This window comes from Telmatherina bonti (genome assembly GCF_933228915.1).
Source record: "Telmatherina bonti genome assembly, chromosome: 11".
NCBI lineage: Eukaryota > Metazoa > Chordata > Actinopteri > Atheriniformes > Telmatherinidae > Telmatherina > Telmatherina bonti.
Window position 1 is genome coordinate 5,038,575 of NC_136629.1, and position 16,764 is coordinate 5,055,338.

The following is a 16,764-nucleotide window of genomic DNA, read 5'->3' on the forward strand; positions in this document are numbered from 1 at the left end:
TGTTTGTTGCGTCCCGTCCTGTTTGTTGCGTCCCGTCGTGTTTGTTGCGTCCCGTCGTGTTTGTTGCGTCCCGTCCTGTTTGTTGCGTCCCGTCCTGTTTGTTGCGTCCCGTCGTGTTTGTTGTGTCCCGTCCTGTGTGTTGTGTCCCGTCCTGTTTGTTGCGTCCCGTCCTGTTTGTTGCGTCCCGTCCTGTTTGTTGTGTCCCGTCGTGTTTGTTGCGTCCCGTCGTGTTTGTTATGTCCCGTCGTGTTTGTTGCGTCCCGTCGTGTTTGTTGCGTCCCATCGTGTTTGTTGTGTCCCGTCCTGTGTGTTGCGTCCCGTCCTGTGTGTTGCGTCCCGTCCTGTGTGTTGCGTCCCGTCGTGTTTGTTGCGTCCCGTCGTGTTTGTTGCGTCCCGTCCTGTGTGTTGCGTCCCGTCGTGTTTGTTGCGTCCCGTCCTGTTTGTTGCGTCCCGTCCTGTGTGTTGCGTCCCGTCCTGTGTGTTGCGTCCCGTCGTGTTTGTTGCGTCCCGTCGTGTTTGTTGCGTCCCGTCGTGTTTGTTGCGTCCCGTCCTGTTTGTTGCGTCCCGTCCTGTTTGTTGCGTCCCGTCCTGTGTGTTGTGTCCCGTCCTGTTTGTTGCGTCCCGTCCTGTTTGTTGCGTCCCGTCGTGTTTGTTGTGTCCCGTCCTGTGTGTTGTGTCCCGTCCTGTTTGTTGCGTCCCGTCGTGTTTGTTGCGTCCCGTCCTGTTTGTTGTGTCCCGTCGTGTTTGTTGCGTCCCGTCCTGTTTGTTGTGTCCCGTCTTGTTTGTTGCTTTTGGGTCGTCTGCCTGAGCTCAGCTTAACAATATTCTGTTGGGGAATATTGCTGACACCATGACAAATGGAGAAACCATAATCCAGATATCGAGAAATAGTACTTGTAAAGAATTAATTTTATTTATTTTTTTTCATTTTTGGATAAAACTGAACAAGTAAAAATGACATAAAAGGAAACCTTTTTTTGTGTGGAAGATGAAAAGGAAATAAAATCTTTATTGTTTACTGAAGTAAAATTAATTCCTTTTAAAAGGTCGTGTAACACACTTTTCTCTTCTTGCCTTACTGGCTGAAACGTCCGTTTCAGGTCTGAAGCCTGGTTTCCTCCTCCTATCCTTCAGACTTCAGCTCTGAAGCTCATAAATCTTTGAAACAAGAATTATATGACATTTTATGGGAAACAATTTGACACTGAACAACTTCAGATGATTTCTGTGTTTTCAGAGAAAGCTTTCCTCTTTCTGTCTTCTTGGATTTAAGATTCCTGAACTTAGTCTGCCAGGTAGTACGGATGCCTGGAAGGCAGAGCAGAGGGGAAAGCTCCAGAATCGCTCCTCCTACTGGCAGTGCTGCTGATAGTTCAGTATGGTTCCCAGCCTGGTTCCTCCCAGATGTCTGCTGAAGGCCTCGTCCATCTCTCTGCTTTGTTCTGGGGTGAAGTGGTTCTTCCAGTCTCCAACTTCACCTGGACAAGAAAGAGACACTCTCAGGTTCCTCTGTAATTCTGTTTCCAAGGCACCTTGCTTATTCTGTAATTCACCTCCTGAACTCTGTAGAAGTTCTTTGAGTGAATGAATGTAGTGATGGCAGAAATGAAACATTCAGGAGATCAAATCGTTTGGAACCATTGTTCCAGATAAAAGAATAGATCGTTCAGAACACATTGCCACTGGGACATCTGGTGGCTGAAAATATTATTTCAATTTTCAGACACCGTGCTGTAACACCTCGATGCGCAGCAGAGTGGCGTCCTACACTCCGTGTTGTGCATTATAACCATGTAATGCATGGCTCCTCGTAGTCTAATCCTCAGTTATAGACTATCTGTTCAACTGCAAAACGGTTTGGCCTCTTGCTCAAAAATTTCTCCTTCTTTGGATAATACTTGTCTTGCTGGAGAAATAATAATGAATAGAATAATTTTTATTGTGTGAAATGTAGTAAAAAATGTTTCATCATTCCGCTTCGTACACAAGATATAAAGTAAAAAAACGGTAAAGGTAAAAAAAATTCACTGCACATTCATTTGTGTTTAATTGAATTTTAACTCCTGTGACCCTTGAACAGTACTGAGAGCTAATTGAAAAAAAAGAAAAGTTATTAATTTATACTGACAAATAATTTTTCATTATATTTTGATTTATAACACAAAAATTCAGCGATTTCAAAGTCTTGATTTCTGGTCCATCTGTTGCAGACCTCAGCAGTGGTCTCTAGAGCTGAAAATAAGGTTTAGGTCATCCAGTTTGGTCCTACAATGGTTAGAACCAGAACATAAAAACATACATTTTCCAGTGAATCTGAATGTTTAACGAACATAACCACCTACAAATTTTATTCATTCCTTAATGTGATTTCTAGAAAATAAAAGAGAGGTTGAACTAAAATCTCAGAATAAATTCTCCAAGAACAAAACAACACAAAGGCTGTTTGACAAATTAGAAACTTCTAACTGATCGTAAACTTTCTATGACTCTAGAAGTTACTTCAACTCTTTTAGTCTTTAAGAAATTAACTGAATGATTCTTACAAAAACATTGTGGTAAATGAACTTGTACTTAAATAGTCCAAGTAAAAAGTTAAAATCTTTGTCACCTTTCCTGAATATGACGTTTCCCATGTTGCCATGCGAATTGGTGGAGCTCTGCTTCATAGCATTGAAGGTGCTCTCTCCTGCAATCTGCTCAATCTGAGCATCCGACAGGCTGAAGCCGAAGAAGCCAGAGATCTGACGGACACCTGAATTCAGGTCCTGAAGGACAACAAATATAACTGGTCTTGTAACATACAGCCAAACACAACCATTATAGACAACAAATGGCTAGGATATACTTGTGGTGTGCGTTAAGAACACGTGAGCGACATGATACATACTCTGACGCATTGCCAGGCCGAACACAACTCTTACAAACACCAACCCAACACTAAAATACACTCAACAAAACAACCAACAAAACCAAAACAACAGTGAATATACAACCTTTATCATTCACCCATCACGACCGGTAAAATGCATCCAACAAAACTGCTAACATACATCTGACATAACCACTGACATACACATGTTCTGAGAGAGGAGAGATCACAATCAATCAATCAATGACTGTTAATTTAAAACATGGAGGAGACTTGGCCTTCATGAATACTTACCTGTTTTAACTGCTCGTATGTGACGATCATGATGTTTGGGTCGTCCATCTTCTTTTCCCACGCCAAGGCATGATCAAAGTATGATCCCCATGGAACTGCATGCACATGTACACACAGGATTTAGACAAAATGACACTTTTCGTCTAGTTTTTCTGTTTCATGTTGGTTATCAGATATCCTCAGTTTTCCTTTTATCCTCATATCTCACCGCCTTCTCCAGGTGTCCAATCAGCTCACCTGCAGTCACTCATTAACCGCCTGTCATTGTGTTTGACCGTCCCAGCAGTCATCACTCGAGCCCCCATGTCTCACTATCAACAGCCCCTTGACTTTCTGAATTTTTATTTTATTTTGATATTTATTTTGCGTTATTGTTTGAATTGTAGAGTTTGTACTGCTGGACTGGAGAGGACAGAAGAAAGACAGAAAGAGAAAGAAGAGAAAACACCTCAAAGGAAAAGTTGTTTGTCATTGTTTGATTCCCCAGGTATTATCAATCCTTCCCCCAGTTCTTATTCTACCGCCTGATCTGACACGTCTCTGGTCTGTGAGGTCTCTCTGGTCTGAAAGGTCTCTCTGGTCTGAAAGGTCTCTCTGGTCTGAAAGGTCTCTCTGGTCTGTGAGGTCTCTCTGGTCTGTGAGGTCTCTCTGGTCTGAAAGGTCTCTCTGGTCTGTGAGGTCTCTCTGGTCTGAAAGGTCTCTCTGGTCTGAAAGGTCTCTCTGGTCTGTGAGGTCTCTCTGGTCTGTGAGGTCTCTCTGGTCTGTGAGGTCTCTCTGGTCTGTGAGGTCTCTCTGGTCTGTGAGGTCTCTCTGGTCTGAAAGGTCTCTCTGGTCTGTGAGGTCTCTCTGGTCTGAAAGGTCTCTCTGGTCTGTGAGGTCTCTCTGGTCTGTGAGGTCTCTCTGGTCTGTGAGGTCTCTCTGGTCTGAAAGGTCTCTCTGGTCTGAAAGGTCTCTCTGGTCTGTGAGGTCTCTCTGGTCTGAAAGGTCTCTCTGGTCTGAAAGGTCTCTCTGGTCTGTGAGGTCTCTCTGGTCTGAAAGGTCTCTCTGGTCTGAAAGGTCTCTCTGGTCTGTGAGGTCTCTCTGGTCTGTGAGGTCTCTCTGGTCTGTGAGGTCTCTCTGGTCTGAAAGGTCTCTCTGGTCTGAAAGGTCTCTCTGGTCTGTGAGGTCTCTCTGGTCTGAAAGGTCTCTCTGGTCTGAAAGGTCTCTCTGGTCTGAAAGGTCTCTCTGGTCTGAAAGGTCTCTCTGGTCTGAAAGGTCTCTCTGGTCTGTGAGGTCTCTCTGGTCTGAAAGGTCTCTCTGGTCTGAAAGGTCTCTCTGGTCTGTGAGGTCTCTCTGGTCTGAAAGGTCTCTCTGGTCTGAAAGGTCTCTCTGGTCTGTGAGGTCTCTCTGGTCTGAAAGGTCTCTCTGGTCTGTGAGGTCTCTCTGCTCTGAAAGGTCTCTCTGGTCTGAAAGGTCTCTCTGGTCTGAAAGGTCTCTCTGGTCTGAAAGGTCTCTCTGGTCTGTGAGGTCTCTCTGGTCTGAAAGGTCTCTCTGGTCTGAAAGGTCTCTCTGGTCTGTGAGGTCTCTCTGGTCTGAAAGGTCTCTCTGGTCTGAAAGGTCTCTCTGGTCTGAAAGGTCTCTCTGGTCTGTGAGGTCTCTCTGGTCTGTGAGGTCTCTCTGGTCTGAAAGGTCTCTCTGGTCTGAAAGGTCTCTCTGGTCTGTGAGGTCTCTCTGGTCTGTGAGGTCTCTCTGGTCTGAAAGGTCTCTCTGGTCTGAAAGGTCTCTCTGGTCTGTGAGGTCTCTCTGGTCTGAAAGGTCTCTCTGGTCTGTGAGGTCTCTCTGGTCTGAAAGGTCTCTCTGGTCTGAAAGGTCTCTCTGGTCTGAAAGGTCTCTCTGGTCTGTGAGGTCTCTCTGGTCTGTGAGGTCTCTCTGGTCTGTGAGGTCTCTCTGGTCTGTGAGGTCTCTCTGGTCTGAAAGGTCTCTCTGGTCTGTGAGGTCTCTCTGGTCTGTGAGGTCTCTCTGGTCTGAAAGGTCTCTCTGGTCTGAAAGGTCTCTCTGGTCTGAAAGGTCTCTCTGGTCTGTGAGGTCTCTCTGGTCTGAAAGGTCTCTCTGGTCTGTGAGGTCTCTCTGGTCTGTGAGGTCTCTCTGGTCTGTGAGGTCTCTCTGGTCTGTGAGGTCTCTCTGGTCTGTGAGGTCTCTCTGGTCTGTGAGGTCTCTCTGGTCTGTGAGGTCTCTCTGGTCTGAAAGGTCTCTCTGGTCTGAGAGGTCTCTCTGGTCTGTGAGGTCTCTCTGGTCTGTGAGGTCTCTCTGGTCTGTGAGGTCTCTCTGGTCTGAAAGGTCTCTCTGGTCTGTGAGGTCTCTCTGGTCTGTGAGGTCTCTCTGGTCTGAAAGGTCTCTCTGGTCTGAAAGGTCTCTCTGGTCTGAAAGGTCTCTCTGGTCTGTGAGGTCTCTCTGGTCTGTGAGGTCTCTCTGGTCTGAAAGGTCTCTCTGGTCTGAAAGGTCTCTCTGGTCTGTGAGGTCTCTCTGGTCTGAAAGGTCTCTCTGGTCTGAGAGGTCTCTCTGGTCTGTGAGGTCTCTCTGGTCTGTGAGGTCTCTCTGGTCTGTGAGGTCTCTCTGGTCTGAAAGGTCTCTCTGGTCTGTGAGGTCTCTCTGGTCTGTGAGGTCTCTCTGGTCTGTGAGGTCTCTCTGGTCTGAAAGGTCTCTCTGGTCTGAAAGGTCTCTCTGGTCTGTGAGGTCTCTCTGGTCTGAAAGGTCTCTCTGGTCTGAAAGGTCTCTCTGGTCTGTGAGGTCTCTCTGGTCTGTGAGGTCTCTCTGGTCTGAAAGGTCTCTCTGGTCTGTGAGGTCTCTCTGGTCTGAAAGGTCTCTCTGGTCTGTGAGGTCTCTCTGGTCTGAAAGGTCTCTCTGGTCTGAAAGGTCTCTCTGGTCTGTGAGGTCTCTCTGGTCTGTGAGGTCTCTCTGGTCTGTGAGGTCTCTCTGGTCTGAAAGGTCTCTCTGGTCTGAAAGGTCTCTCTGGTCTGTGAGGTCTCTCTGGTCTGTGAGGTCTCTCTGGTCTGTGAGGTCTCTCTGGTCTGAAAGGTCTCTCTGGTCTGTGAGGTCTCTCTGGTCTGAAAGGTCTCTCTGGTCTGAAAGGTCTCTCTGGTCTGAAAGGTCTCTCTGGTCTGTGAGGTCTCTCTGGTCTGAAAGGTCTCTCTGGTCTGAAAGGTCTCTCTGGTCTGAAAGGTCTCTCTGGTCTGTGAGGTCTCTCTGGTCTGTGAGGTCTCTCTGGTCTGTGAGGTCTCTCTGGTCTGTGAGGTCTCTCTGGTCTGTGAGGTCTCTCTGGTCTGAAAGGTCTCTCTGGTCTGAAAGGTCTCTCTGGTCTGAAAGGTCTCTCTGGTCTGAGAGGTCTCTCTGGTCTGTGAGGTCTCTCTGGTCTGAAAGGTCTCTCTGGTCTGTGAGGTCTCTCTGGTCTGAAAGGTCTCTCTGGTCTGTGAGGTCTCTCTGGTCTGTGAGGTCTCTCTGGTCTGTGAGGTCTCTCTGGTCTGAAAGGTCTCTCTGGTCTGAAAGGTCTCTCTGGTCTGTGAGGTCTCTCTGGTCTGAAAGGTCTCTCTGGTCTGTGAGGTCTCTCTGGTCTGAAAGGTCTCTCTGGTCTGTGAGGTCTCTCTGGTCTGTGAGGTCTCTCTGGTCTGTGAGGTCTCTCTGGTCTGAAAGGTCTCTCTGGTCTGAAAGGTCTCTCTGGTCTGTGAGGTCTCTCTGGTCTGACAGGTCTCTCTGGTCTGTGAGGTCTCTCTGGTCTGAAAGGTCTCTCTGGTCTGTGAGGTCTCTCTGGTCTGTGAGGTCTCTCTGGTCTGAAAGGTCTCTCTGGTCTGAAAGGTCTCTCTGGTCTGTGAGGTCTCTCTGGTCTGAAAGGTCTCTCTGGTCTGAAAGGTCTCTCTGGTCTGTGAGGTCTCTCTGGTCTGTGAGGTCTCTCTGGTCTGAAAGGTCTCTCTGGTCTGTGAGGTCTCTCTGGTCTGTGAGGTCTCTCTGGTCTGTGAGGTCTCTCTGGTCTGAAAGGTCTCTCTGGTCTGAAAGGTCTCTCTGGTCTGTGAGGTCTCTCTGGTCTGTGAGGTCTCTCTGGTCTGAAAGGTCTCTCTGGTCTGAAAGGTCTCTCTGGTCTGTGAGGTCTCTCTGGTCTGAAAGGTCTCTCTGGTCTGTGAGGTCTCTCTGGTCTGTGAGGTCTCTCTGGTCTGAAAGGTCTCTCTGGTCTGTGAGGTCTCTCTGGTCTGAAAGGTCTCTCTGGTCTGTGAGGTCTCTCTGGTCTGTGAGGTCTCTCTGGTCTGTGAGGTCTCTCTGGTCTGAAAGGTCTCTCTGGTCTGTGAGGTCTCTCTGGTCTGTGAGGTCTCTCTGGTCTGAAAGGTCTCTCTGGTCTGTGAGGTCTCTCTGGTCTGTGAGGTCTCTCTGGTCTGTGAGGTCTCTCTGGTCTGAAAGGTCTCTCTGGTCTGAGAGGTCTCTCTGGTCTGAAAGGTCTCTCTGGTCTGTGAGGTCTCTCTGGTCTGTGAGGTCTCTCTGGTCTGTGAGGTCTCTCTGGTCTGAAAGGTCTCTCTGGTCTGAAAGGTCTCTCTGGTCTGAAAGGTCTCTCTGGTCTGTGAGGTCTCTCTGGTCTGAAAGGTCTCTCTGGTCTGAAAGGTCTCTCTGGTCTGAAAGGTCTCTCTGGTCTGTGAGGTCTCTGGTCTGAAAGGTCTCTCTGGTCTGTGAGGTCTCTCTGGTCTGAAAGGTCTCTCTGGTCTGAGAGGTCTCTCTGGTCTGAAAGGTCTCTCTGGTCTGTGAGGTCTCTCTGGTCTGTGAGGTCTCTCTGGTCTGTGAGGTCTCTCTGGTCTGAAAGGTCTCTCTGGTCTGTGAGGTCTCTCTGGTCTGAAAGGTCTCTCTGGTCTGAAAGGTCTCTCTGGTCTGAAAGGTCTCTCTGGTCTGTGAGGTCTCTCTGGTCTGAAAGGTCTCTCTGGTCTGAGAGGTCTCTCTGGTCTGAAAGGTCTCTCTGGTCTGAAAGGTCTCTCTGGTCTGTGAGGTCTCTCTGGTCTGAAAGGTCTCTCTGGTCTGAGAGGTCTCTCTGGTCTGAAAGGTCTCTCTGGTCTGTGAGGTCTCTCTGGTCTGAAAGGTCTCTCTGGTCTGTGAGGTCTCTCTGGTCTGAAAGGTCTCTCTGGTCTGTGAGGTCTCTCTGGTCTGAAAGGTCTCTCTGGTCTGTGAGGTCTCTCTGGTCTGTGAGGTCTCTCTGGTCTGAAAGGTCTCTCTGGTCTGTGAGGTCTCTCTGGTCTGAAAGGTCTCTCTGGTCTGAAAGGTCTCTCTGGTCTGTGAGGTCTCTCTGGTCTGTGAGGTCTCTCTGGTCTGAAAGGTCTCTCTGGTCTGAAAGGTCTCTCTGGTCTGTGAGGTCTCTCTGGTCTGAAAGGTCTCTCTGGTCTGTGAGGTCTCTCTGGTCTGTGAGGTCTCTCTGGTCTGTGAGGTCTCTCTGGTCTGAAAGGTCTCTCTGGTCTGTGAGGTCTCTCTGGTCTGAAAGGTCTCTCTGGTCTGAAAGGTCTCTCTGGTCTGAAAGGTCTCTCTGGTCTGAAAGGTCTCTCTGGTCTGTGAGGTCTCTCTGGTCTGAAAGGTCTCTCTGGTCTGAAAGGTCTCTCTGGTCTGTGAGGTCTCTCTGGTCTGAAAGGTCTCTCTGGTCTGAAAGGTCTCTCTGGTCTGTGAGGTCTCTCTGGTCTGAAAGGTCTCTCTGGTCTGTGAGGTCTCTCTGGTCTGAAAGGTCTCTCTGGTCTGTGAGGTCTCTCTGGTCTGTGAGGTCTCTCTGGTCTGAAAGGTCTCTCTGGTCTGTGAGGTCTCTCTGGTCTGAAAGGTCTCTCTGGTCTGTGAGGTCTCTCTGGTCTGTGAGGTCTCTCTGGTCTGTGAGGTCTCTCTGGTCTGTGAGGTCTCTCTGGTCTGTGAGGTCTCTCTGGTCTGTGAGGTCTCTGTGGTCTGTGAGGTCTCTCTGGTCTGTGAGGTCTCTCTGGTCTGAAAGGTCTCTCTGGTCTGTGAGGTCTCTCTGGTCTGTGAGGTCTCTCTGGTCTGTGAGGTGTCTCTGGTCTGAAAGGTCTCTCTGGTCTGTGAGGTCTCTCTGGTCTGTGAGGTCTCTCTGGTCTGTGAGGTGTCTCTGGTCTGAAAGGTCTCTCTGGTCTGAAAGGTCTCTCTGGTCTGTGAGGTCTCTCTGGTCTGTGAGGTCTCTCTGGTCTGAAAGGTCTCTCTGGTCTGTGAGGTCTCTCTGGTCTGAAAGGTCTCTCTGGTCTGAAAGGTCTCTCTGGTCTGTGAGGTCTCTCTGGTCTGAAAGGTCTCTCTGGTCTGAAAGGTCTCTCTGGTCTGAAAGGTCTCTCTGGTCTGAAAGGTCTCTCTGGTCTGTGAGGTCTCTCTGGTCTGTGAGGTCTCTCTGGTCTGAAAGGTCTCTCTGGTCTGAAAGGTCTCTCTGGTCTGAAAGGTCTCTCTGGTCTGTGAGGTCTCTCTGGTCTGTGAGGTCTCTCTGGTCTGTGAGGTCTCTCTGGTCTGAGAGGTCTCTCTGGTCTGTGAGGTCTCTCTGGTCTGAAAGGTCTCTCTGGTCTGTGAGGTCTCTCTGGTCTGAAAGGTCTCTCTGGTCTGAAAGGTCTCTCTGGTCTGAAAGGTCTCTCTGGTCTGAAAGGTCTCTCTGGTCTGTGAGGTCTCTCTGGTCTGAAAGGTCTCTCTGGTCTGTGAGGTCTCTCTGGTCTGAAAGGTCTCTCTGGTCTGTGAGGTCTCTCTGGTCTGTGAGGTCTCTCTGGTCTGAAAGGTCTCTCTGGTCTGAAAGGTCTCTCTGGTCTGTGAGGTCTCTCTGGTCTGTGAGGTCTCTCTGGTCTGTGAGGTCTCTCTGGTCTGTGAGGTCTCTCTGGTCTGAAAGGTCTCTCTGGTCTGTGAGGTCTCTCTGGTCTGAAAGGTCTCTCTGGTCTGTGAGGTCTCTCTGGTCTGTGAGGTCTCTCTGGTCTGAAAGGTCTCTCTGGTCTGTGAGGTCTCTCTGGTCTGTGAGGTCTCTCTGGTCTGTGAGGTCTCTCTGGTCTGTGAGGTCTCTCTGGTCTGAAAGGTCTCTCTGGTCTGTGAGGTCTCTCTGGTCTGAAAGGTCTCTCTGGTCTGAAAGGTCTCTCTGGTCTGTGAGGTCTCTCTGGTCTGAAAGGTCTCTCTGGTCTGAAAGGTCTCTCTGGTCTGAAAGGTCTCTCTGGTCTGTGAGGTCTCTCTGGTCTGTGAGGTCTCTCTGGTCTGTGAGGTCTCTCTGGTCTGAAAGGTCTCTCTGGTCTGTGAGGTCTCTCTGGTCTGAAAGGTCTCTCTGGTCTGTGAGGTCTCTCTGGTCTGTGAGGTCTCTCTGGTCTGAAAGGTCTCTCTGGTCTGTGAGGTCTCTCTGGTCTGTGAGGTCTCTCTGGTCTGAAAGGTCTCTCTGGTCTGAAAGGTCTCTCTGGTCTGTGAGGTCTCTCTGGTCTGTGAGGTCTCTCTGGTCTGTGAGGTCTCTCTGGTCTGAAAGGTCTCTCTGGTCTGTGAGGTCTCTCTGGTCTGTGAGGTCTCTCTGGTCTGTGAGGTCTCTCTGGTCTGAAAGGTCTCTCTGGTCTGAAAGGTCTCTCTGGTCTGAAAGGTCTCTCTGGTCTGTGAGGTCTCTCTGGTCTGTGAGGTCTCTCTGGTCTGAAAGGTCTCTCTGGTCTGAAAGGTCTCTCTGGTCTGTGAGGTCTCTCTGGTCTGAAAGGTCTCTCTGGTCTGTGAGGTCTCTCTGGTCTGAAAGGTCTCTCTGGTCTGAAAGGTCTCTCTGGTCTGAGAGGTCTCTCTGGTCTGTGAGGTCTCTCTGGTCTGAAAGGTCTCTCTGGTCTGTGAGGTCTCTCTGGTCTGTGAGGTCTCTCTGGTCTGAGAGGTCTCTCTGGTCTGTGAGGTCTCTCTGGTCTGAAAGGTCTCTCTGGTCTGAGAGGTCTCTCTGGTCTGTGAGGTCTCTCTGGTCTGAGAGGTCTCTCTGGTCTGTGAGGTCTCTCTGGTCTGAAAGGTCTCTCTGGTCTGAAAGGTCTCTCTGGTCTGAAAGGTCTCTCTGGTCTGTGAGGTCTCTCTGGTCTGAAAGGTCTCTCTGGTCTGAGAGGTCTCTCTGGTCTGTGAGGTCTCTCTGGTCTGAAAGGTCTCTCTGGTCTGTGAGGTCTCTCTGGTCTGTGAGGTCTCTCTGGTCTGTGAGGTCTCTCTGGTCTGAAAGGTCTCTCTGGTCTGAAAGGTCTCTCTGGTCTGTGAGGTCTCTCTGGTCTGTGAGGTCTCTCTGGTCTGTGAGGTCTCTCTGGTCTGAGAGGTCTCTCTGGTCTGAAAGGTCTCTCTGGTCTGTGAGGTCTCTCTGGTCTGTGAGGTCTCTCTCGTCTGAGAGGTCTCTCTGGTCTGAAAGGTCTCTCTGGTCTGAAAGGTCTCTCTGGTCTGTGAGGTCTCTCTGGTCTGAAAGGTCTCTCTGGTCTGTGAGGTCTCTCTGGTCTGTGAGGTCTCTCTGGTCTGTGAGGTCTCTCTGGTCTGTGAGGTCTCTCTGGTCTGAGAGGTCTCTCTGGTCTGAAAGGTCTCTCTGGTCTGAAAGGTCTCTCTGGTCTGTGAGGTCTCTCTGGTCTGAAAGGTCTCTCTGGTCTGTGAGGTCTCTCTGGTCTGTGAGGTCTCTCTGGTCTGAAAGGTCTCTCTGGTCTGAAAGGTCTCTCTGGTCTGTGAGGTCTCTCTGGTCTGAAAGGTCTCTCTGGTCTGTGAGGTCTCTCTGGTCTGTGAGGTCTCTCTGGTCTGTGAGGTCTCTCTGGTCTGTGAGGTCTCTCTGGTCTGTGAGGTCTCTCTGGTCTGTGAGGTCTCTCTGGTCTGAAAGGTCTCTCTGGTCTGTGAGGTCTCTCTGGTCTGTGAGGTCTCTCTGGTCTGAAAGGTCTCTCTGGTCTGAAAGGTCTCTCTGGTCTGTGAGGTCTCTCTGGTCTGAAAGGTCTCTCTGGTCTGAGAGGTCTCTCTGGTCTGTGAGGTCTCTCTGGTCTGTGAGGTCTCTCTGGTCTGAAAGGTCTCTCTGGTCTGAAAGGTCTCTCTGGTCTGTGAGGTCTCTCTGGTCTGTGAGGTCTCTCTGGTCTGAAAGGTCTCTCTGGTCTGTGAGGTCTCTCTGGTCTGTGAGGTCTCTCTGGTCTGTGAGGTCTCTCTGGTCTGAAAGGTCTCTCTGGTCTGAAAGGTCTCTCTGGTCTGTGAGGTCTCTCTGGTCTGTGAGGTCTCTCTGGTCTGTGAGGTCTCTCTGGTCTGAAAGGTCTCTCTGGTCTGAAAGGTCTCTCTGGTCTGTGAGGTCTCTCTGGTCTGTGAGGTCTCTCTGGTCTGAAAGGTCTCTCTGGTCTGAAAGGTCTCTCTGGTCTGAAAGGTCTCTCTGGTCTGTGAGGTCTCTCTGGTCTGTGAGGTCTCTCTGGTCTGTGAGGTCTCTCTGGTCTGAAAGGTCTCTCTGGTCTGAAAGGTCTCTCTGGTCTGTGAGGTCTCTCTGGTCTGTGAGGTCTCTCTGGTCTGTGAGGTCTCTCTGGTCTGTGAGGTCTCTCTGGTCTGTGAGGTCTCTCTGGTCTGAAAGGTCTCTCTGGTCTGTGAGGTCTCTCTGGTCTGTGAGGTCTCTCTGGTCTGAAAGGTCTCTCTGGTCTGTGAGGTCTCTATGGTCTGTGAGGTCTCTCTGGTCTGTGAGGTCTCTCTGGTCTGAAAGGTCTCTCTGGTCTGAAAGGTCTCTCTGGTCTGTGAGGTCTCTCTGGTGTGTGAGGTCTCTCTGGTCTGAAAGGTCTCTCTGGTCTGAAAGGTCTCTCTGGTCTGAAAGGTCTCTCTGGTCTGAAAGGTCTCTCTGGTCTGAAAGGTCTCTCTGGTCTGTGAGGTCTCTCTGGTCTGTGAGGTCTCTCTGGTCTGTGAGGTCTCTCTGGTCTGTGAGGTCTCTCTGGTCTGAAAGGTCTCTCTGGTCTGAAAGGTCTCTCTGGTCTGTGAGGTCTCTCTGGTCTGTGAGGTCTCTCTGATCTGAAAGGTCTCTCTGGTCTGTGAGGTCTCTCTGGTCTGAAAGGTCTCTCTGGTCTGAAAGGTCTCTCTGGTCTGAAAGGTCTCTCTGGTCTGTGAGGTCTCTCTGGTCTGAAAGGTCTCTCTGGTCTGAAAGGTCTCTCTGGTCTGAAAGGTCTCTCTGGTCTGAGAGGTCTCTCTGGTCTGAAAGGTCTCTCTGGTCTGAAAGGTCTCTCTGGTCTGAAAGGTCTCTCTGGTCTGTGAGGTCTCTCTGGTCTGTGAGGTCTCTCTGGTCTGAAAGGTCTCTCTGGTCTGAAAGGTCTCTCTGGTCTGTGAGGTCTCTCTGGTCTGAAAGGTCTCTCTGGTCTGAGAGGTCTCTCTGGTCTGTGAGGTCTCTCTGGTCTGTGAGGTCTCTCTGGTCTGTGAGGTCTCTCTGGTCTGAAAGGTCTCTCTGGTCTGTGAGGTCTCTCTGGTCTGTGAGGTCTCTCTGGTCTGAAAGGTCTCTCTGGTCTGTGAGGTCTCTCTGGTCTGTGAGGTCTCTCTGGTCTGTGAGGTCTCTCTGGTCTGTGAGGTCTCTCTGGTCTGAAAGGTCTCTCTGGTCTGTGAGGTCTCTCTGGTCTGAAAGGTCTCTCTGGTCTGTGAGGTCTCTCTGGTCTGTGAGGTCTCTCTGGTCTGTGAGGTCTCTCTGGTCTGAAAGGTCTCTCTGGTCTGTGAGGTCTCTCTGGTCTGTGAGGTCTCTCTGGTCTGAAAGGTCTCTCTGGTCTGTGAGGTCTCTCTGGTCTGTGAGGTCTCTCTGGTCTGTGAGGTCTCTCTGGTCTGAAAGGTCTCTCTGGTCTGAAAGGTCTCTCTGGTCTGTGAGGTCTCTCTGGTCTGAAAGGTCTCTCTGGTCTGTGAGGTCTCTCTGGTCTGAAAGGTCTCTCTGGTCTGTGAGGTCTCTCTGGTCTGAAAGGTCTCTCTGGTCTGTGAGGTCTCTCTGGTCTGAAAGGTCTCTCTGGTCTGTGAGGTCTCTCTGGTCTGTGAGGTCTCTCTGGTCTGTGAGGTCTCTCTGGTCTGACAGGTCTCTCTGGTCTGTGAGGTCTCTCTGGTCTGAAAGGTCTCTCTGGTCTGAAAGGTCTCTCTGGTCTGAAAGGTCTCTCTGGTCTGTGAGGTCTCTCTGGTCTGAAAGGTCTCTCTGGTCTGTGAGGTCTCTCTGGTCTGTGAGGTCTCTCTGGTCTGTGAGGTCTCTCTGGTCTGTGAGGTCTCTCTGGTCTGAAAGGTCTCTCTGGTCTGAAAGGTCTCTCTGGTCTGAAAGGTCTCTCTGGTCTGTGAGGTCTCTCTGGTCTGAAAGGTCTCTCTGGTCTGTGAGGTCTCTCTGGTCTGTGAGGTCTCTCTGGTCTGTGAGGTCTCTCTGGTCTGTGAGGTCTCTCTGGTCTGAAAGGTCTCTCTGGTCTGTGAGGTCTCTCTGGTCTGAAAGGTCTCTCTGGTCTGTGAGGTCTCTCTGGTCTGTGAGGTCTCTCTGGTCTGAAAGGTCTCTCTGGTCTGAAAGGTCTCTCTGGTCTGAAAGGTCTCTCTGGTCTGAAAGGTCTCTCTGGTCTGTGAGGTCTCTCTGGTCTGTGAGGTCTCTCTGGTCTGAAAGGTCTCTCTGGTCTGAAAGGTCTCTCTGGTCTGAAAGGTCTCTCTGGTCTGAAAGGTCTCTCTGGTCTGAAAGGTCTCTCTGGTCTGTGAGGTCTCTCTGGTCTGTGAGGTCTCTCTGGTCTGAAAGGTCTCTCTGGTCTGAAAGGTCTCTCTGGTCTGAAAGGTCTCTCTGGTCTGTGAGGTCTCTCTGGTCTGAAAGGTCTCTCTGGTCTGAAAGGTCTCTCTGGTCTGTGAGGTCTCTCTGGTCTGTGAGGTCTCTCTGGTCTGTGAGGTCTCTCTGGTCTGAAAGGTCTCTCTGGTCTGTGAGGTCTCTCTGGTCTGTGAGGTCTCTCTGGTCTGAAAGGTCTCTCTGGTCTGTGAGGTCTCTCTGGTCTGAAAGGTCTCTCTGGTCTGTGAGGTCTCTCTGGTCTGAAAGGTCTCTCTGGTCTGTGAGGTCTCTCTGGTCTGAAAGGTCTCTCTGGTCTGTGAGGTCTCTCTGGTCTGAAAGGTCTCTCTGGTCTGTGAGGTCTCTCTGGTCTGTGAGGTCTCTCTGGTCTGAAAGGTCTCTCTGGTCTGTGAGGTCTCTCTGGTCTGAAAGGTCTCTCTGGTCTGTGAGGTCTCTCTGGTCTGAAAGGTCTCTCTGGTCTGTGAGGTCTCTCTGGTCTGAAAGGTCTCTCTGGTCTGTGAGGTCTCTCTGGTCTGAAAGGTCTCTCTGGTCTGAAAGGTCTCTCTGGTCTGTGAGGTCTCTCTGGTCTGTGAGGTCTCTCTGGTCTGAAGAGGTCTCTCTGGTCTGAAAGGTCTCTCTGGTCTGTGAGGTCTCTCTGGTCTGTGAGGTCTCTCTGGTCTGAAAGGTCTCTCTGGTCTGTGAGGTCTCTCTGGTCTGTGAGGTCTCTCTGGTCTGTGAGGTCTCTCTGGTCTGAAAGGTCTCTCTGGTCTGAAAGGTCTCTCTGGTCTGTGAGGTCTCTCTGGTCTGAAAGGTCTCTCTGGTCTGAGAGGTCTCTCTGGTCTGTGAGGTCTCTCTGGTCTGTGAGGTCTCTCTGGTCTGAAAGGTCTCTCTGGTCTGAAAGGTCTCTCTGGTCTGAGAGGTCTCTCTGGTCTGAAAGGTCTCTCTGGTCTGAAAGGTCTCTCTGGTCTGTGAGGTCTCTCTGGTCTGAAAGGTCTCTCTGGTCTGTGAGGTCTCTCTGGTCTGTGAGGTCTCTCTGGTCTGTGAGGTCTCTCTGGTCTGTGAGGTCTCTCTGGTCTGTGAGGTCTCTCTGGTCTGTGAGGTCTCTCTGGTCTGTGAGGTCTCTCTGGTCTGTGAGGTCTCTCTGGTCTGAAAGGTCTCTCTGGTCTGTGAGGTCTCTCTGGTCTGAAAGGTCTCTCTGGTCTGAAAGGTCTCTCTGGTCTGTGAGGTCTCTCTGGTCTGAAAGGTCTCTCTGGTCTGAAAGGTCTCTCTGGTCTGAAGGTCTCTCTGGTCTGTGAGGTCTCTCTGGTCTGTGAGGTCTCTCTGGTCTGTGAAGGTCTCTCTGGTCTGTGAGGTCTCTCTGGTCTGAGAAGGTCTCTCTGGTCTGAAAGGTCTCTCTGGTCTGTGAGGTCTCTCTGGTCTGTGAGGTCTCTCTGGTCTGTGAGGTCTCTCTGGTCTGTGAGGTCTCTCTGGTCTGAAAGGTCTCTCTGGTCTGTGAGGTCTCTCTGGTCTGAGAGGTCTCTCTGGTCTGTGAGGTCTCTCTGGTCTGTGAGGTCTCTCTGGTCTGAAAGGTCTCTCTGGTCTGAGAGGTCTCTCTGGTCTGTGAGGTCTCTCTGGTCTGTGAGGTCTCTCTGGTCTGTGAGGTCTCTCTGGTCTGAAAGGTCTCTCTGGTCTGAGAGGTCTCTCTGGTCTGAAAGGTCTCTCTGGTCTGAGAGGTCTCTCTGGTCTGTGAGGTCTCTCTGGTCTGAAAGGTCTCTCTGGTCTGTGAGGTCTCTCTGGTCTGTGAGGTCTCTCTGGTCTGTGAGGTCTCTCTGGTCTGTGAGGTCTCTCTGGTCTGAAAGGTCTCTCTGGTCTGAAAGGTCTCTCTGGTCTGTGAGGTCTCTCTGGTCTGTGAGGTCTCTCTGGTCTGTGAGGTCTCTCTGGTCTGAGA

The 16,764-nt window shown here is 50.7% G+C and overlaps 1 protein-coding gene across 1 annotated transcript in view; it reads right to left on the minus strand.

The window, feature by feature from the left end:
* Positions 1-1,123: 1,123 nt before the first annotated feature.
* The window catches only part of sult6b1 (sulfotransferase family, cytosolic, 6b, member 1), a gene marked incomplete at its 5' end in the record, with an annotated part of 59,688 nt that continues 44,047 nt past the window's right edge, over positions 1,124-16,764 (minus strand). The window contains 3 exons of the mRNA XM_079249142.1: positions 1,124-1,478; positions 2,609-2,765; positions 3,164-3,258. Coding sequence (XP_079105268.1) covers positions 1,351-1,478; positions 2,609-2,765; positions 3,164-3,258 — 380 coding nt within the window. The 3' untranslated portion in view covers positions 1,124-1,350. The remainder of the gene's footprint in view (positions 1,479-2,608; positions 2,766-3,163; positions 3,259-16,764) is intronic.